This window comes from Lithobates pipiens, unplaced genomic scaffold (genome assembly GCF_037356315.1).
Source record: "Lithobates pipiens isolate NorthernLeopardFrog02 unplaced genomic scaffold, aLitPip1_a1.2 Scaffold_8, whole genome shotgun sequence".
Classification (NCBI taxonomy): domain Eukaryota; kingdom Metazoa; phylum Chordata; class Amphibia; order Anura; family Ranidae; genus Lithobates; species Lithobates pipiens.
In genome coordinates, this window is record NW_027507903.1 from 253,881,137 (window position 1) to 253,897,719 (window position 16,583).

The 16,583-nt window shown below is 44.2% G+C and overlaps 1 protein-coding gene across 1 annotated transcript in view; it reads left to right on the forward strand.

Annotated features, from left to right (window-relative positions):
• The window catches only part of CEP83 (centrosomal protein 83), an 84,186-nt gene extending 67,929 nt beyond the window's left edge, over positions 1-16,257 (forward strand). Inside the window, exons 15-17 of the mRNA XM_077470606.1 lie at positions 3,271-3,457; positions 14,211-14,385; positions 15,808-16,257. Coding sequence (XP_077326732.1) covers positions 3,271-3,457; positions 14,211-14,385; positions 15,808-15,812 — 367 coding nt within the window. The 3' untranslated portion in view covers positions 15,813-16,257. The remainder of the gene's footprint in view (positions 1-3,270; positions 3,458-14,210; positions 14,386-15,807) is intronic.
• Positions 16,258-16,583: the final 326 nt, after the last annotated feature.

The following is a 16,583-nucleotide window of genomic DNA, read 5'->3' on the forward strand; positions in this document are numbered from 1 at the left end:
AGTGTCCCGCACCTAACAGTTAGGGTGGCCCCTTGCCTTACTGCTGTAAGGTGAACAGCGTATAGAGACCAAAGTCTCAGATGGTAACAGCGGTGTACCCTTAATTCCAACTAGGAGGTCTTATCCCCACATCAGCTCGCCCTCCCCGGAGACACACAGCCATTACTAGCTGTACCGTGCGCTCGGAGGTTATTGTGTGTGAGGGGACTCATCTCTAGCAGTGACATCATCCTGCTACTGGAAATCTTGCCAGTTTGACACCCTGATGTGGGGATAAGACCTCCTAGTTGGAATTAAGGGTACACCGCTGTTACTATCTGAGACTTTGGTCTCTATACGCTGTTCACCTTACAGCAGTAAGGTAAGGGGCCACCCTAACTGTTAGGTGCGGGACACTGAAGAGACACCAGAGTGTGCACAGTTTGCGTTGTATTGCACCTGCTACTACGAGAAGCACCTTATGGATTTTCTGCCACCCTTGACTTACTCTGCAGTCTGAGAGACTTATTCATTTGTTTGCACTGAATGATTCACTACCAATAAGTTTGGTTTTATTATTTTTATACACACTCTGTGAGATATTTTATTTATTCGCATTTATCACTATCACTGTATGGTTGTATGCGATTTTATATGTTTCTATTTACACTTAGTAAGATAATTTATTTATTTGCATTCATCACTATCACTGTGTGATTTTATGCGATTTTGCTTTGGTTTATGCGATTTTATATATGTTTTTTATTTTTTGCACATATATATATATACTTGTTTGGAATGTCTTTTTGCACTAGTCACTTTAATCACTGATCACGATTTGTCACGGGAATCAGAATTTATTCACAGATAGTTTATGTATTTATTGGTTAGCACTTTATGGATTAATTTATCTAGTTTATTGGTTTAAGGGAGCGCAGCACCATTTATTTGATTTTTCGCTATATGTTTCAGTGGTAGGGTTCATACCTCTGTCGGTGTTTGGCTGCAACCCTATTTGAGGTTTAATAGATTTTATTCACGATAGCGCAGGGATACCTCTTTTATCATTAACTTTTCACTGACACTCCCAGCAGTTCACATAGGGCAGTATGAACTGCCGCCGGGAGGCATGCGTTGAGGGAACCCGCAGCGGATTCGCAGCATTCCCGCATCGCAGCAGTGTGAACCCAGCCTGAGAGGCAGATTGGACACTTTTCTCTTTCTCTGTGCAATTAAAACAAGGTATGCTTATTCATTCATTCCTATTTTTCTGCAATATACTGTCACTTATTCTACTGTGGGGCAGAAAATTTTAAATGTTAAATAATATGCTTGCCTTACTTCCCACCCCTTCAGGCAGCTTTACCTTGATCCGAATAGCCCAAATCTCGAGAGAAGATGCTACTGCCCTGTGCTGTAGCATCATCTCGCAAGATTTCAGCTACTTCATTTTTCTTGCGCTCTTGTTGAAAGAGTGGTGACATCACCCCCTGCTGTATGGAGGTCTATTTTATCACAATTTTATTTATTTTTTCCTGCACGGTCAATGCCTAATACCAGGAGCTGCACATCACCGTGTCTCCTCGTACTGCTAGACCTAAGTGCAGCGTTTGATACAGTAGATCACAATACTCTACTCGTCCGCCTCACAGAAGTAGCCGGAGTCCAAGACATAGATCTCCAATGGTTCGCGTCCTTCCTAGGAAATCGGTCACAGACAGTGAAACTAGGAAACTTCCTCTCCGAAACTCGGGCAGTCACCTGCGGAGTCCCTCAAGGCTCTCCGTTGTCACCCGTTTTCTTCAACATTTACATTCGCCCACTCCTTCAAATCATCAGATGCTCAGATCTCTGCTTCCACTCTTACGCTGACGACACGCAACTTTATTTCCGGATCAATGGAAAAAAAGATCACCAACAACAACTTGAAAACTGCCTCAAATCAATAGAGGACTGGATGACCACCAACTCCCTCCAGCTGAACCAATCAAAGACAGAGCTTCTTATCTTACACCCAAATCATAAGCCCGCAACCAAAACCTCCTGGTCTCCACCAACCGTCTTTGGGCAGACTATCTCCCCAAAGACCAAAGCGAAGAGTCTCGGGGTTATTTTAGACGCACAAATGTCAATGGATGCGCAAATAGGATCTGTAGTCAGTGGATCTCACCATCTGCTGCGCATGCTTCGCAGACTCATCCCTTTTATCCCAAAGAATGACAAAGCAGTGGTAGTTGGAACAATCATTAATTCACGACTGGACTGCGCAAACTCGCTTTACATAGGATTACCACAATATCAACTTGCGCGATTACAACTGATCCAAAACACGGCGGCAAGGCTGATAACAGGAAAAAAACCCTGGGAATCCATTTCTCCTTCACTGAGGAGCTTACATTGGCTAACCGTAAAAAATCGGATCACGTTCAAGACCCTTTGCCTCACCCACAAATGCGTGCATAGAGAAGCTCCGCAATACCTAATGGAGAAAATAAATCATTACACACCAAACCGCAGTCTTCGATCAGCCAACAAAAACCTCCTCCTCGTGCCCAAAGCCCGGTATAAATCCAAGGGTGATCGGAGATTCGCTGTCCAAGGGCCTCGGCTATGGAATGCTCTACCAATCAACATCCGCCTGGAAGAAAATTACCTGGCTTTTAGGAAAAAACTCAAGACCTTCCTCTTTTAGCAGATGATCAAAGCTCGCCACAGCGCCTAGAGGCGATTCAGTTCGCATTGTGCGCTATACAAGTATTTCATTCATTCATTCATTCATCATACAAAACCCTCATGTAAAGAGTGGAAGCAGCCTCCGCCTAGACTCTGTCAAGGCTACATCCCCATGAGGCTTGGTCATTCCCATGGAGGGGTGAAACGTGACTGTGGCCTGGACAGAATCTAGGCTGAGTCTGCTTCCACTCTTTACAGGAGGGTTTTGTGTAATGTGTGGGAATTCTTTTCCTTCCCCATTGAATTCTATGGAGCGGAGACAAGCTCTTTCCCTGTATGCACTCCCAGTGGTTGTCAGCATGTAAGGATCTACTAGAGCCTGGAGCGCCATCCTTCATTTTTTTGTATGAGGTCACAATGCCTAATATCCTCACTGCCTATGAAGTACCCCATGATGTGCCCCTCAAAGGCCTGCAGTGGTCCACTTACAGTTATGTAAAACTTAGTTACCTTTTATCTAGCAACCAAATTCTGAAGTGAAGATTGAAGACTTGAAATGTTTGCACCCCCCATGTAAACAGATTGGTCTATAATTCATTTTTTTTATTCCTGCTTTAGACAAAACATTCCCCAAGAAGAGTATGTACGTCTTCAGAAAAGGTTAAAGGACCTCCAGCGCAGACACAATGAATTTCGCACTGTAATACTTGGACCCAACATTGCCACATCTGGCTTTCTGAATCCAGCTAGTTACCTGTCTTCCACATTGGTTCCAGGTGCTGGGTTTTCTGTGCATAGTGTTCAGGTAAACCATGTTCTCACCTTCATTGACTTCACAATAGGAAATTTCATTATGAAATTATTTTAGCAGTATCTTAATGTGCATGTAAAAGGTGTATATTTAAATGTGTACACAGCATGCAAATACTGGAGCACACTGCATTTAACTATAATGTAAGGTGAATGAAAAATTCAATTCAGCTCAGATCCCAGCCCATTAGTCATGCCCCTCTTGACATGTTTCACCCACACCGGGCCTGATCTACTGAGCTGAAGCCAGTCTTTCATTCACTTTACTTTGGAGTTAACCACTTCGCATCCAGGCTAATTCTGACATTTCTCTCCTACATGTAAAATTCATAATTTTTTTGCTAGAAAATTACATAGAACCCCCAAACATTATATATATGTTTTTTTTAGCAAAGACCCTAGAGAATACAATGGCGGTTGTTGCAACTTTTTATCTCGCACGGTATTTGCACACCAATTTTTCGAACGCATTTTTTTCAAAATAAAAAACAGAAAATTGTTCCATACTTACCGTAATTTTCTTTTCCTGGTGCCTATCCATGGCAGCATACCTGTGACAAGCTCCGCCTTGGCTCCTCCCTCAGGACTAGTGAATATTATAAAAGAAAAGGTTAGTACAGCCCCCGCATTCTCGTTAATATAGAATACCGAGGGTGGGAATGTATGCTGCCATGGATAGGCACCAGGAAAAGAAAATTACGGTAAGTATGGAACAATTTTCTGTTTTCCTGGTGCCTCCATGGCAGCATACCTGTGACAAATAACTAGCTGAGACGGGTGGGATAATGCTTAGAGGTTTATTTAAAGAATTTATTATTTAGAAGAGGCGAAGGCCGAAGTGATTGCCTGTCTGCCAAACTCCACTGAGGAGAGAGCTCCTGGGTCCACCCTGTAATGTTTCAGGAATGTGTGTTGGGATGACCAGGTTGCTGCCCGACAAATAGTTTCGATCGACACATTCGCTCTTGCCGCCCAAGAGGCAGAAACCGCTCTTGTGGAGTGCGCCCTGACCGCTGAAGGGGTCTCTAGTCCCTTTGTCCTGTACACCTTGTGGATGAGTTTGACGATCCATGAAGCGATCGTTCTGGCTGATGCCTCCTTTCCTTTATGTTTTCCCCAGGGAATTATGAACAGTCTGATGGAAGCCCGGAATGGAGCTGTGGCTTGGAGATAGTATTTCAGAGTGGAGGCGATGTCTAATTCATGAAGAGTGACGGAGTCCTGTTCAGAAAATGTTGGGAGTGCCCAGGGTTCTGACATGCTCAAGGATGAAGCGACCTTGGGAATGAACCCTCGTACTGTTCTAAGTTCCACTCTATCTGGGTAAAAAATAATGTGATCCTGATCTGCTCCCAAAGCTTGGAGCTCTGACACCCGCCTGCCGGAGGTTATGGCTATCAGAAAGGCTAATTTTAAAGTTAGGTTCCAGAGTGATATTGAGTCCGAAGGGGCAAAGGGTGGATTGGCTAAGGACTCCAGGATGACCGTAAGGTCCCAAGTGGGAAAAGATTGTTTGGACGGTGGTCTGATCTTCCTGACGGCCTTAAAAAATTGGATTAACAATGGGTCCTCCGCCCATCTTCTACTGGTTGCTGCTGAGATCGCTGACACCTGTACCTCCAAAGTACTCAATGCAAGACCCAGGTCCAGGCCTGCCTGCAGGAACTCAAGAATTTGAGATGACGAAGGGGAACCTGGATCACAGTTTCTATCAAGCATGAAGGTCCTGAAGTTGTTCCATACTTTATCATATATGTTGTTTGTGGATGGTTTTCTCGCTTTGAGCAGGGTTGCGATCACCTTGTCGGAGCACCCTAGGGATTGGAACCTTTTCCTTTCAGTTGCCAGATGTGAAGGTCCAGCCTGCGGGGATCTGGGTGGGTGTGACATCCTTGCGACAGGAGGAGGGGTACTATTGGAACTTTGACTGGAGGACTGGTGCTCAGATCCATTGCCGTAGGGAACCAAGGCCTTCTTGGCCAGTATGGTAGAACCGCTATCACCGTCGATGTCTCCCTCACGAGTCTTGACAGGAACCTCGGTATGAGGGGCCGTGGGGGAAAAGCGTAGGCCCGATCGCATGCCCAAGGGGCAGAGAGGGCATCTGTTGCCTCCGCCTGGGGGTGCGGAAACCTCGAGATAAACCTTGGAAGTTTGGTGTTGGATGCCGTCGCAAAGAGGTCCAGCTCGAGGGGCCCCCACTGGATCATTATCCAGTTGAAGATTTCCGGGTGTAAGGACCACTCGTTGGTGTCTGCGAACCTGCGGGAAAGGCCGTCCGCCCTTGAGTTGAGATGGCCGGGCAGATAGACTGCCCTCAGGTCCTTCAGATTCCTTTCGGCCCAGAGGAATATGGGCTCCACCTCGTTCAGGAGGGATCTGCTGCGCGTTCCCCCTTGACGGTGCACATAAGATACCGTGGCCCTGTTGTCCATCCTGAGGAGAACTGGTTTGCCCGAAATCTCGAACTCCAGGGCTAGCAGTGCAAGATAGGCCGCTCTGAGCTCCAGGACATTGGACACCACGCCTGCTGCATTGAAGGACCATCTCCCTTGAACTGAGGTCTTGTTGGAATGTGCTCCCCAACCAGCTGCGCTGGCATCGGTAGTAATTATGATCCAGTCGACATGCCCTAGCGGGCGAGACTTCAGAAGCGACTGTCTCTTCATCCACCAATGTAGACTCCTGAGCATCCGGGTTGTCAGGTGTATGGGTTGGGATAGATATCGTTTGTTCCACATTCTTAAGAACTCCAGCTGAAAATGTCTCAAATGCCAGTGGGCCCAGGGGACCATAGGGATGCATGATGACATCCGACCTATCAGGCTCAAACAATTTGAGGCTGTCAGGTAGGATCTCAAGCTCACCTTCTTCATCTGTTGGATAATGGAAGATACCTTCTGAGGAGGGAGAGACACTGATCCTTTCATTGTATTGAACAGGGCTCCCAGATAGACCATCTCTTGGGTCGGAGAGAGAAGACTTTTCTCGTAGTTTATCTTCCATCCGAAATCCACTAGTGTTGTTAACAGGATATCCCTGTGTTCTAATAACTGGGTTGGGTTCTTCGCCAGGAGTAGAAGGTCGTCCAGATAGTGATACACCCGGAGCCCCAATTCTCTCAGCGGTGCTATGATGGCAATCAGGGTTTTTGTAAAGACTCTGGGTGACGTGCAGAGGCCAAACGGAAGGCTCCGAAATTGGAGATGTACTTGCCCCACCGCGAATCTCAGGTATTTCTGGAACGTAGGGAGTATAGGTATGTGTAAGTAGGCGTCTTGCAGGTCTATTGACAACATCCAATCCCCTGGTTGGACTACGCGAATGATCGTCTGAAGAGACTCCATCTTGAACTTTTCCAGAAAAATGTAGCGATTTAGCCTCTTTAGGTCTATCACAGGTCTCCACCCTCCGTTTCTTTTGGGGACTAGAAACAGGGTGGAATAGAAACCTGAAAATCTCTCGGATGGAGGCACTGGAACTACTGCTCGTTGTTCCTGTAGGGAAAGAAGAAATCGCTTCAGAGCTTCCGCCTTTTGAGGAGATCTTGACACCCTTGTCGGAGAAAAATAGTCCTTGGGGGGTTGGTTTAGGAAGGACCAGGAATGACCGTGTTTGACTGTTGCAACTACCCAGGGATCCCTGCATTTTTGTTCCCAAATCTTTGAGAACTGTTTCAACCTGGCCCCCACAGGGATCACTTGGGCTGGCCTGGCGTCAAAAAGATTTTGATGGATCCTGTGGGGTAGGTACCGGCCTCTGCCTCCTGGACTTGAGAAACGTAGACTGTGTGCTTTTCCAGTTGTGCCTGAAGCCTTTCCCTTGTCTTGATTGTCGGTAGTCCCTATTTTTGGAATATTGGAACCTTGGTGCAGAGGATCTGAAACGTCTAGATCGCCTGTCTTGAGGAAGTAGGCCTGACTTTCCGCCGGTGACCCGAGAGATGGCTTTGTCAAGTTTTTCCCCGAACAAGGCTTTACCGTCAAAAGGTATCTTGCACCAATTTTGCTTCGAGGCAACGTCCGCTGCCCATGGTTTTAGCCACAGTGCCCTTTTGGCCATTACTGTGTGAAGCATTGCTCTTGCGGAGCAACGAATGGAATCGATGGCGGCTTCTCCAATGAAGTCGGCTGAGAGCTTCAGCTCATCCAATGCCCTTATCTCTTCTTTAGGGATATCCTGTTGGATTGCCGACTCTATATTATCTGTCCAGACGCGTAATGCGTTGGACACTGATGTCAGAGCTATTGCAGGTTTACAGGCATATCCTGCCATCTGATAGGCCTTCTTAAGGTCAAGGTCCATCCTTCTGTCCAGAGGGTCCTTGAAGGAGGTTGAATCATCTAGGGGTAAAGTGACGTTCTTGGCCAGCCTTACCACTGCGGCATCTACCACCGGCGGGCCGTCCAGCATTTTGGAATCTGCCTCGGAGAGAGGGTATAATTTTCCCAATCGATTGGTGGAAAGTCTTTTGTCTGTCCTCCCCCATTCTTCCTCGATCACTTCCCTGATTTCCTCCATAAGAGGGAAGAAGGAGATCTGGCGCTTAAGGAAGGGGAAGTATGATTTGGACTTCCTGACCTCCACGTTGGAATCCTCCCAACCGATTGCTTGTTTAACGGCCTGCACATAGGGCTGGACCATGGCAAAGGCAAAGCCAGAGGCATCTGTGTCATCTGAGGAATCCTCTGAAATGGCCATTTCGTCCTGATGCTTAGAGGAGGAGGGAGGGAACAGACGACCACTTCCACTGGTGGATGGACCAGGAATGGAGGCCTCAGCCATCAGCTCCTGAGGAGGAGATGCCGGTTGTTGTGTCGGCATTGTAGCGACCAATTCCGTAAGGGAGTCTTTTACTGCCTTTTTAAGGAGATCTGCCACCTGTAGGCTCTCAGACTCTCTGTCTGCTGCATAGTCTCTAAGGCAGTCTCGACAAATTAGTTTGTCCGGAAGTGGGGAGCCTCCGCAGGCCTGACATCTGGTAGGTCTAGGTCTCGGGGAGCGCGAATGACGGCGCCTCTTGGCTGAAGCTTTCCTGCCGCTTCTGTAATGCCCATGTCTGGGTGACCTGTCTCTGCTGTGACAGGAATCATCATCGTCATCTCCATATCGCCTTGAGGTCTTCTTAGACGTCTTCTGGCGTACAGGACTGAAATACAAAAAGTATCGTCCTTAGTGCACTTAGTCCACTAGTGGAGTAGAGTAGGATCTTGAGCGGGCGGCGAAAGGCTCATGTTAGGCGGCTTAGCAGAGGTAACGGCTAGGAAAGAGTCAGAGGAAAAGGCGTCAACCAGTCGTGCGCTGATTCACGGAAAAGAAGGGAATTTGCCTACAAAAGTGACGATTCCCACCCCCCGTTACTGTGTGTTGTGTTTTGTGTTTTTTTTTTTTTTTTTTTTTAAATCCATTTTTTATATTTTTATTTATTTTTTTTTTTTTTTTGGAGGCTCCGATTTAAATAATTTAATATATTAATAAATTAATTCTCTTTTAATGAAAAGAGACATTCCATCAGAGCTATACCAATATATTCGGATGATCACATGTACAAAAACAAATGCATTAAAACATGCCTTACCTTAACAGGGGTGGGAATAGCCTGGAACTCTAGAGTGTAATTCTCTTGTTGACCACAGGCATTTCACTTGTGCTGCTGGGGAAATAAATAGGAGGAGGGGAAGTGATGTCGTGCTTAAGCTCCTCCTCTGACACTCTGAGGGCAAAAAGAACCATTCGCCCTCAGAAAAGATGGCCGTCGAAACTTCCGACGCTACCGCGCACGCGCCGAACGTCAAAACTGACCGTCGAAACATACGACCCGCCGGCGCATGCGCAGACGACGGCGGGAACGCTAGACAATTATAAAATGACACAGACTCGCCGCGCGCGGCCCCTAGTGAGTCTGGGGGTGACAAACACACATGGGAAAGGAAAGGGGGGCCTGCTAGGACTATGGGGACCGCGGAAACAGAGCGCAGGAGAGAGGAAGGACAGATGAGACTGGAGGGAAAAAACAAGCCTCAGGGACAGAGCAAAGCTGCTACCTCTGCTGCCATAGACTGGAGCCTGAACGCCCATACTGCAGGTAAAGCTCTTACTTAAGAGACAAACTGCTTGTCCCAAAAGATCCTACAGAAGGGACTTCCAACCTTATAAGCGCATTTAGCTGCCCAAGAGAAGGAACTGCGTCCGGGAGAGGCTTGAACCCGGACGGACGCTGCCGAATGCAGAAGGTAAGGACGCCGACCAGGATTCACTGCCATGAGGTATGAGGAAAAAAAGGAGAATGCGGGGGCTGTACTAACCTTTTCTTTTATAATATTCACTAGTCCTGAGGGAGGAGCCAAGGCGGAGCTTGTCACAGGTATGCTGCCATGGAGGCACCAGGAAAACAGTTTTATGCTTAAAAAAAACAAAAAAAAAACAGTAAAGTTAGCCCAATTTTTTTGCATAATGTGATAGATGAAGATACGCCAAGTAAATAGATACCCAACATGTCATGCTTCAAAATTGCACACGCACGTGGAATGGCGCCAAACTTTGGTATTTAAAAATCCCCATAGGCGACACTTTAACATTTTTTACTGGTTACATGTTTTGCGTTACAGAGGAGGTCTAGTGCTAGAATTATTGCTCTCACTCTAACGTTCGCCCCGATACCTCACATGTGTGGTTTGAACACCGTTTTCATATGTGGGCAGGACTTGCGTATGCGTTCGCTTCTGCGTACGAGCTCACGGGGACAGGGGCGCTTTAATTTTATTTTTATTTTTTATTGTTAATTTTACTTTTTTTATTTTATTTTGACACTTAAAAAAAAAATAAAAAATGTATTACTTTTATTCCTATTTCAAGGAATGTTAACATCCCTTGTAATAGAAATATGGCACGATCTGACCTATTTACAGTGAGATATGGGGTCAATAAGACCCCATATCTCACCTCTAGGCTGGGAAACCTAAAATAAAATAAAATTAAAAAACGATCCTGGCTTCCTAGCCAAATCGGCACCATTATTTTGAATGCAGAGGCCGGGCGCGACGTCATAACATCGCGCCCGGCCTCCGAACGATCATAGAGAATCCGGGGACGATCTGGTCCTCCGGAAATCTCTATGGTATTATCCGGGGCCGGCGGATCCTGTGACCGACTCACCGATGGAAGCGGTGAGTCGGTAGAAGCACCGGAGGGCAGCGGGAGGGGGGGCGTCCCCTAAGAACGATCAAGTGGCGGAACAGCCGCTATGATCGTTCTTATGGTGCAGGGAATTGCCGGCTGAAACCGCCGGTATCTGAATGATGTCTGTGGCCTCAGTCATCATTCAGATATACCCCTGGAAAGTCAAGGACGTCCCTGGACGTACCTTGGGCGGGAAGTGGTTAAATACAGTGTCTGGCGGTATCTGTATGCTATATTCCATTTTGGATTGAGGTGCTCTTTCTTCTAGGACCTAAATACAAAGTGTAAATCTGGGAGAGTGACATTGCAGGGTTGCAGCGGCGCCGATCTGTTATGGTGTTGGTAAATATGTACACAGCTCATCCCCCACACACAGTTAGAAAGCACTCCCCTAGGAGCACGTTTAACCCTTTGATCGCCCCTGATGTTAACCCCTTCCCTGCCATTGTGCTTTGACTGCATTATTTTAGCACTGATCACTATTAGTGTCACTGTCCGATTTGTCCTCTGATGACGCAGTCCTGCTAAAAATCGCTGATCGCCGCCATAAAAATAAAAATTCCATAAATGTATCCCATAGTTTGTAGATGCTATAACTTTTGCAAAATCGATCAATATACACTTATTGGTATTTTTTTTTATTTTTTATTTTTGCAGAATACATATTGGCCTAAAAATTGATGAGTAAATTGAGATTTTTTGAAAAAAATTTTTTATTGGGTGTGTTTTTTTTATAGCATAAAGTAAAAAAAAAAGTTTTTTGTTTTTTTTCAAAATTGGTGGTCTTTTTTTTGTTTATAGCACAAAAAATAAAAACTGCAGATGTGATCAAATACCAGCAAAAGAAAGCTCTATTTGTGGGGAGAAAGGACATCAATTTTATTTGGGTACAGTGTCGCATGACCACGCAATTGTTAGTGTAAATAACGCAGTGCCATATCGCCAAAAATTGCCTGGTCCTGAAGGGGGATAAACCTTTCAGGGCTGAAAAGGTTAAAGGCTACCATTCCTGTTTATAGCAGTTTTCCATTTCGAGTGCAAAGGTTATACCTGGTAATGGAGCCATATAGGATTATTTCCTATTCTGTCCCTGAAAGGCTCTAACAAGAGCCTGTGGACTCGTATGTTTTTTGGATGGGTTTTTCACTCACACAAATCTATTGGAATGCAAATTTACTTGTAGCAGCTAAAAGAATCTATGCTTCTGAATAATCCTAAAAGCATCCCAGTCAGATGCCATTGGAACTAGTTTTAAGGCCTCTAGAGCTGTCGGCATAATACAATTTACTCTTCACAAGCTTGTCGTGATCTCTTGGACTACTTGTTCATTAGCTCATTTATGGGAGGGGAACTGGGAATTCTGCTCTTTAGCATAAATCTTTCTGTGATCAGTTTTAATGCTTTCTTATTTAAGTCAAGGCTACTTTAACAACTAATTGGTTCATCTGTATGTAGCCTGGAATGTTATCTTCATTGGTTCATTTTAGTGGGAGAAAAGGCAGCACAAGACTTTAAAGTGATACTAAAAACACAATGTTTAATCTAAATGATCCCTTCTTTCTCTGTGGATGATGGCGCTTATTTGAATAAAAAAAAAATAACATCTAAGTACCTTTTTCCTAATCGATATACAGCTGTCACATGACCCAGCTCTTTCCTAGCCTGTCTGCAGGGTAACAGAAGCAGAAGTAGCTTATAGTCCTCTGTTGCTGGTCACATGTTAAAAAACAAACAAAAAAAAACAGCCTTTGAAATACAGAGTAAAAATAAATAATATCAATAAACTGTTTTAAATTGTCATACAAACATATATTTGAAATTATTTTTTGGCAATAACATGGTGTGGGTGGATTTCTGTCAGTCACAGGCTGTGCCACGCCCCACCAACCTGTGTCTTCGAATAAGAGGGAGGTGAAGCCTCCATCAATCTACATGTAAAATATTTCTCCCATTGTGTTTAGTTGGTTAGTGGGCATGGAGGAGGAGGGAGGAAGTGGGCTGTCATTTACCACTATGCATATGCCCACATGTGTGACACTATAGTCACATGGGCTGCTCAGATGTTATAGGGAGCAAGTGTTCAGCATAGACGCTCACTGAAAACTGAGCATGTGCGGAGCTGCCCAAAGCTGCTCTGCAAAATCCCTAGCTGAATTGGGGACATGAACAGAAGTTGGAGATAGAGAACAGCAGGATCAACCAGTTTTTTTGCAAAAAACAGAGAATCAATCTTGTAGTGGCTGAGTATGAGCAGCATGTAATATTGATATTTGATTATTGATAGTTTTTGGTGATGTGAGTTTAGTGACACTTTAACCGCTTCAGCCCCAGAAGATTTTACTCCCTTCCTGACCAGAGCACTTTTTGCGATTTGGCACTGCGTTGCTTTAACTGACAATTGTGCAGTCATGCGACGTGGCTCCCAAACAAAATTGACGTCCTTTTTTTTCCCACAAATAGAGCTTTCTTTTCTTGGTATTTGATCACCCCTGTGGTTTTAATTTATTGCGCTATAAACAAAAAAAAACACGACAATTTTGGAAAAAAGCATTATTTTTTACATAATAAATATCCCCCAAAAATATATAAAAAAAAAATTTTTTTCCCTCCGTTTAGGCCGATACGTATTCTTCTACTTTTTTTTGGTAAAAAAAACGCAATAAGCGTTTATTGATTGGTTTACGCAAAAGTTATAGCGCTTACAAAATAGGGGATAGTTTTACGGCATTTTTATTCATTTTTTTTTTTACTAGTAATGGCGGCGATCAGTGATTTTTATTGTGACTGCAACATTATGGCGGACACATCGGCCATTTTTTACACATTTTTGGGACCATTGCCATTTATACAGCAATCAGTGCTATACAAATGCACTGATTCCTGTGTAAATGACACTGGCAGTGAAGGGGTTAACCACGAAGGGGCAGTGTGGGGGTAAGTGTGTCCTGGGGCATGTTTCTAACTGTGTGTGTGGGGAGGGGGGGGCGTGGCTACGTGTGACACATCACTGATTTCTGCTCCCGATCACAGGGAGCAGAGATCAGTGACACTGTCACTAGGCAGAATGGGGAGATGCTTGTTTACATTTGCATCTCCCCGTTCTTCCTCTCCGTGAGACGATTGCGGGTATTCCTGTGGCAATCAAGTCAGCTGCGCGCACGCGATGGCACAGCAGCAAATTTAAAGGGACGTATAGGTATGCCCATTTGCCCAGCCGTGCCATTCTCCCGACATACATCGGCATGTGCCGGTCGGGAACCGGTTAAAGCTTCAGTTCATTTGCTCTATCGATGACAAATATTTTTTTTTGTTTGATATGTTTTTCCTGTTTCGTGTGTTTTATTTTTTATTTTTATTTCTGTATGGATGATGGTGACTGCAGGGAAGTATGGGGCTCTGTTATGTTTATGCCCAGATCTCTCACAAGTGTATCTGCAACAGTACACAACATGCTGCACTTTAAACTGACATCCTTGATTAAATTAGAAGGCCCTTTTATGGGGAAAGAATTGAACTAAAGGTATAGTCAACTTAAGTTTTTACTGTAACATAACATGTCTTCCTTTCAGGAGGAGCAGCATCAAAGAGAGCTTTCTATGCTTCGAAATAGACTTGAGGAATTGGAAATTGCACAGATGAGGCAATTAGAAGAACTTGCTCCACCTGCAGAGCGCAGTAAGATGGAGATGGGAGACTCAGGACTTCAGCGCAGGAGAACAGAAGAGGAGGAGAATAGCGGCTCGGGTTAGCTTTCAGACAACTCCACCCTAAGGGGCGGTTCACACCAGATGCAGTTCCGTGTGCTTTTTTTTTTTCTGCACTAAAAATGCATGCACAGTGTTTTTCATGTATTCCAATGGCTCTAGTTCACACCATGCAGTCAGTTTCCGGTCAGTTTCTGCACCAGAAGCTGACTGCATTGGTGTGAACTAGAGCCATTGGAATACATGGAAAACACTGCATGCATTTTTAGTGCAGAAAAAAAGCACAGGAAACTGCGTCTTGTGTGAACTAGCACTACATTATTTTTTTTGTTATTGGCAATGTAACTGTTTGTAAAACTTGTTGAAATGTAGTATACCGTTTACATATTTTATTTTATGATGTGAAATTTCTGTTAACTTTAAAAGGATTACTGTTTACATGGTTATAACGTGGCAAACATGGAATACACGCATGATCAAAACGCTTTTCAGAACAATTGAAGGAAACTTGTATTGAGGGAAATATCTGGTCTGCTGTCTCCTTAAAATGTGATTTTTTTATATATATATATATATATATATATTATTTTTTTATTTTTTGATTGGTTTTTAACTAGGGCTGTGGAAATTAAAGATTCATTTTTTTGATCGATAAAAAGAAATTTTGATCGGTACTCACCTCTCCGCCGGCTTCGGGGTCTTCAGGGAGTTCCGTCGGAGATCCGGTGACGTCACGGACATCGACGTCACTGGACTCCTCCCCCCCTTCCCCAAGTGCCTCCGTCTGCTAACGAAGGGAAGGGGGGAAAAGTCCGGTGACGTCGAAGTTCTGATTGAATGTAACGCGTACAGGGGAGGAGCTACGCATGACGTCACCCGCTGCTGCCTTATGGAACTAACACGATTGTCGGATTTACATGCTATGTTTTTATCATCTTTATTTAAGTAGTTTGTATTTGAACACAAAAATGTAATCTTATACTTAAGCGGTGAGCACTTAGATCTTTTCTTTCTACCCATGACCTGGCATCCTTGCTGAGATCTAAGGAGACGTGAGAGAAGTTTATGGTCCGTGTTAACCCTTTTGTTACCCGCTTGCATGACCCCCTGTTTGCACAGTGGTCCATGCCGTGAGAGTGATTAGTTAGACTGGAGGTGGAGGGATTGTTACGCTACTGTGAAAAAAAAAAATTACTTATGTCAGTGCTACAGTTTGAATTCAAAATGTGTTTATATGGATTGTGGAAACTAACTAGTGTCAGGTGATTGTATATACTGTACACCACATTTACCACTGACTAATGCAGAGCTGCAATGCAAGGAGATCAGCTAAAAGTAGTTGGATCTGTATGTGTGTTATAATTGAAATTAGTCGATTAATCGATTTAAAAAGATCGATTAATCGAACACAAAATTTTTAATCAGTAACAGCCCTATTTTTAACCTTTTGTCTGCTCTGTAGCTTAACGTTCTGTGATCCAAACCTGCCATCACCAGGACAGCAGTGGGTTAACAGAGAAAACGTCTCATCAATGGTTACAGATTGGATTCTGGGGTGCATACTGCATTTGGGGAAGAAGAGTGATCTTTGTGCTGCCCTAACTCAAATCAGAAATATCTCAGATATGCTTAGCTCCAATAAGCTGCTGTACACATTCATCTGTCATGTTCTTTCATTATCAAATATACTTTATTATCACCAGAGTGAATTATGTTTATCTGAATTTTTTTAATGTGATTTCCACAATTTTTTTTTTCTTTTTTTACTGTAAATCAAGCATATTAAATATTTGCACTGTATAATATATTAGGTTTTGTTTTTGAATTTGAAATGTAATATTGCAGCTCTGTATTGTGCCATGAATTCTTTCATGTTTATTTTTGTACTAAGATTAAAGCGGAACTTCAGTCATTTTTTTCATCTTTCTATTAAATCCACTGCCCTTGTGGTTTTAACTTTGAATAAAACATTTCATTTCTGACAGTAAATAACCTTATACAGCCAACTTCCTGTTTCTTGTCTGGTAAAAAGCCTAGGCTTTATAATATCATGCAGAGCTCTCTCCTGAGAGTTTGCCAGGAAGGGAGGGGGAGGAGTCATAAGAGCGCCAAAGAGAGCTGCCGAGCTGGGGTGTGCCTCTGTGTAAATCCAGGAAGTGAACAGACAGCAGCTTCAGCTGCCCACAGTTAAAATGATTGCAGCCAGACTCAGTGGAGGGAGATTTTTGCAGCATATTT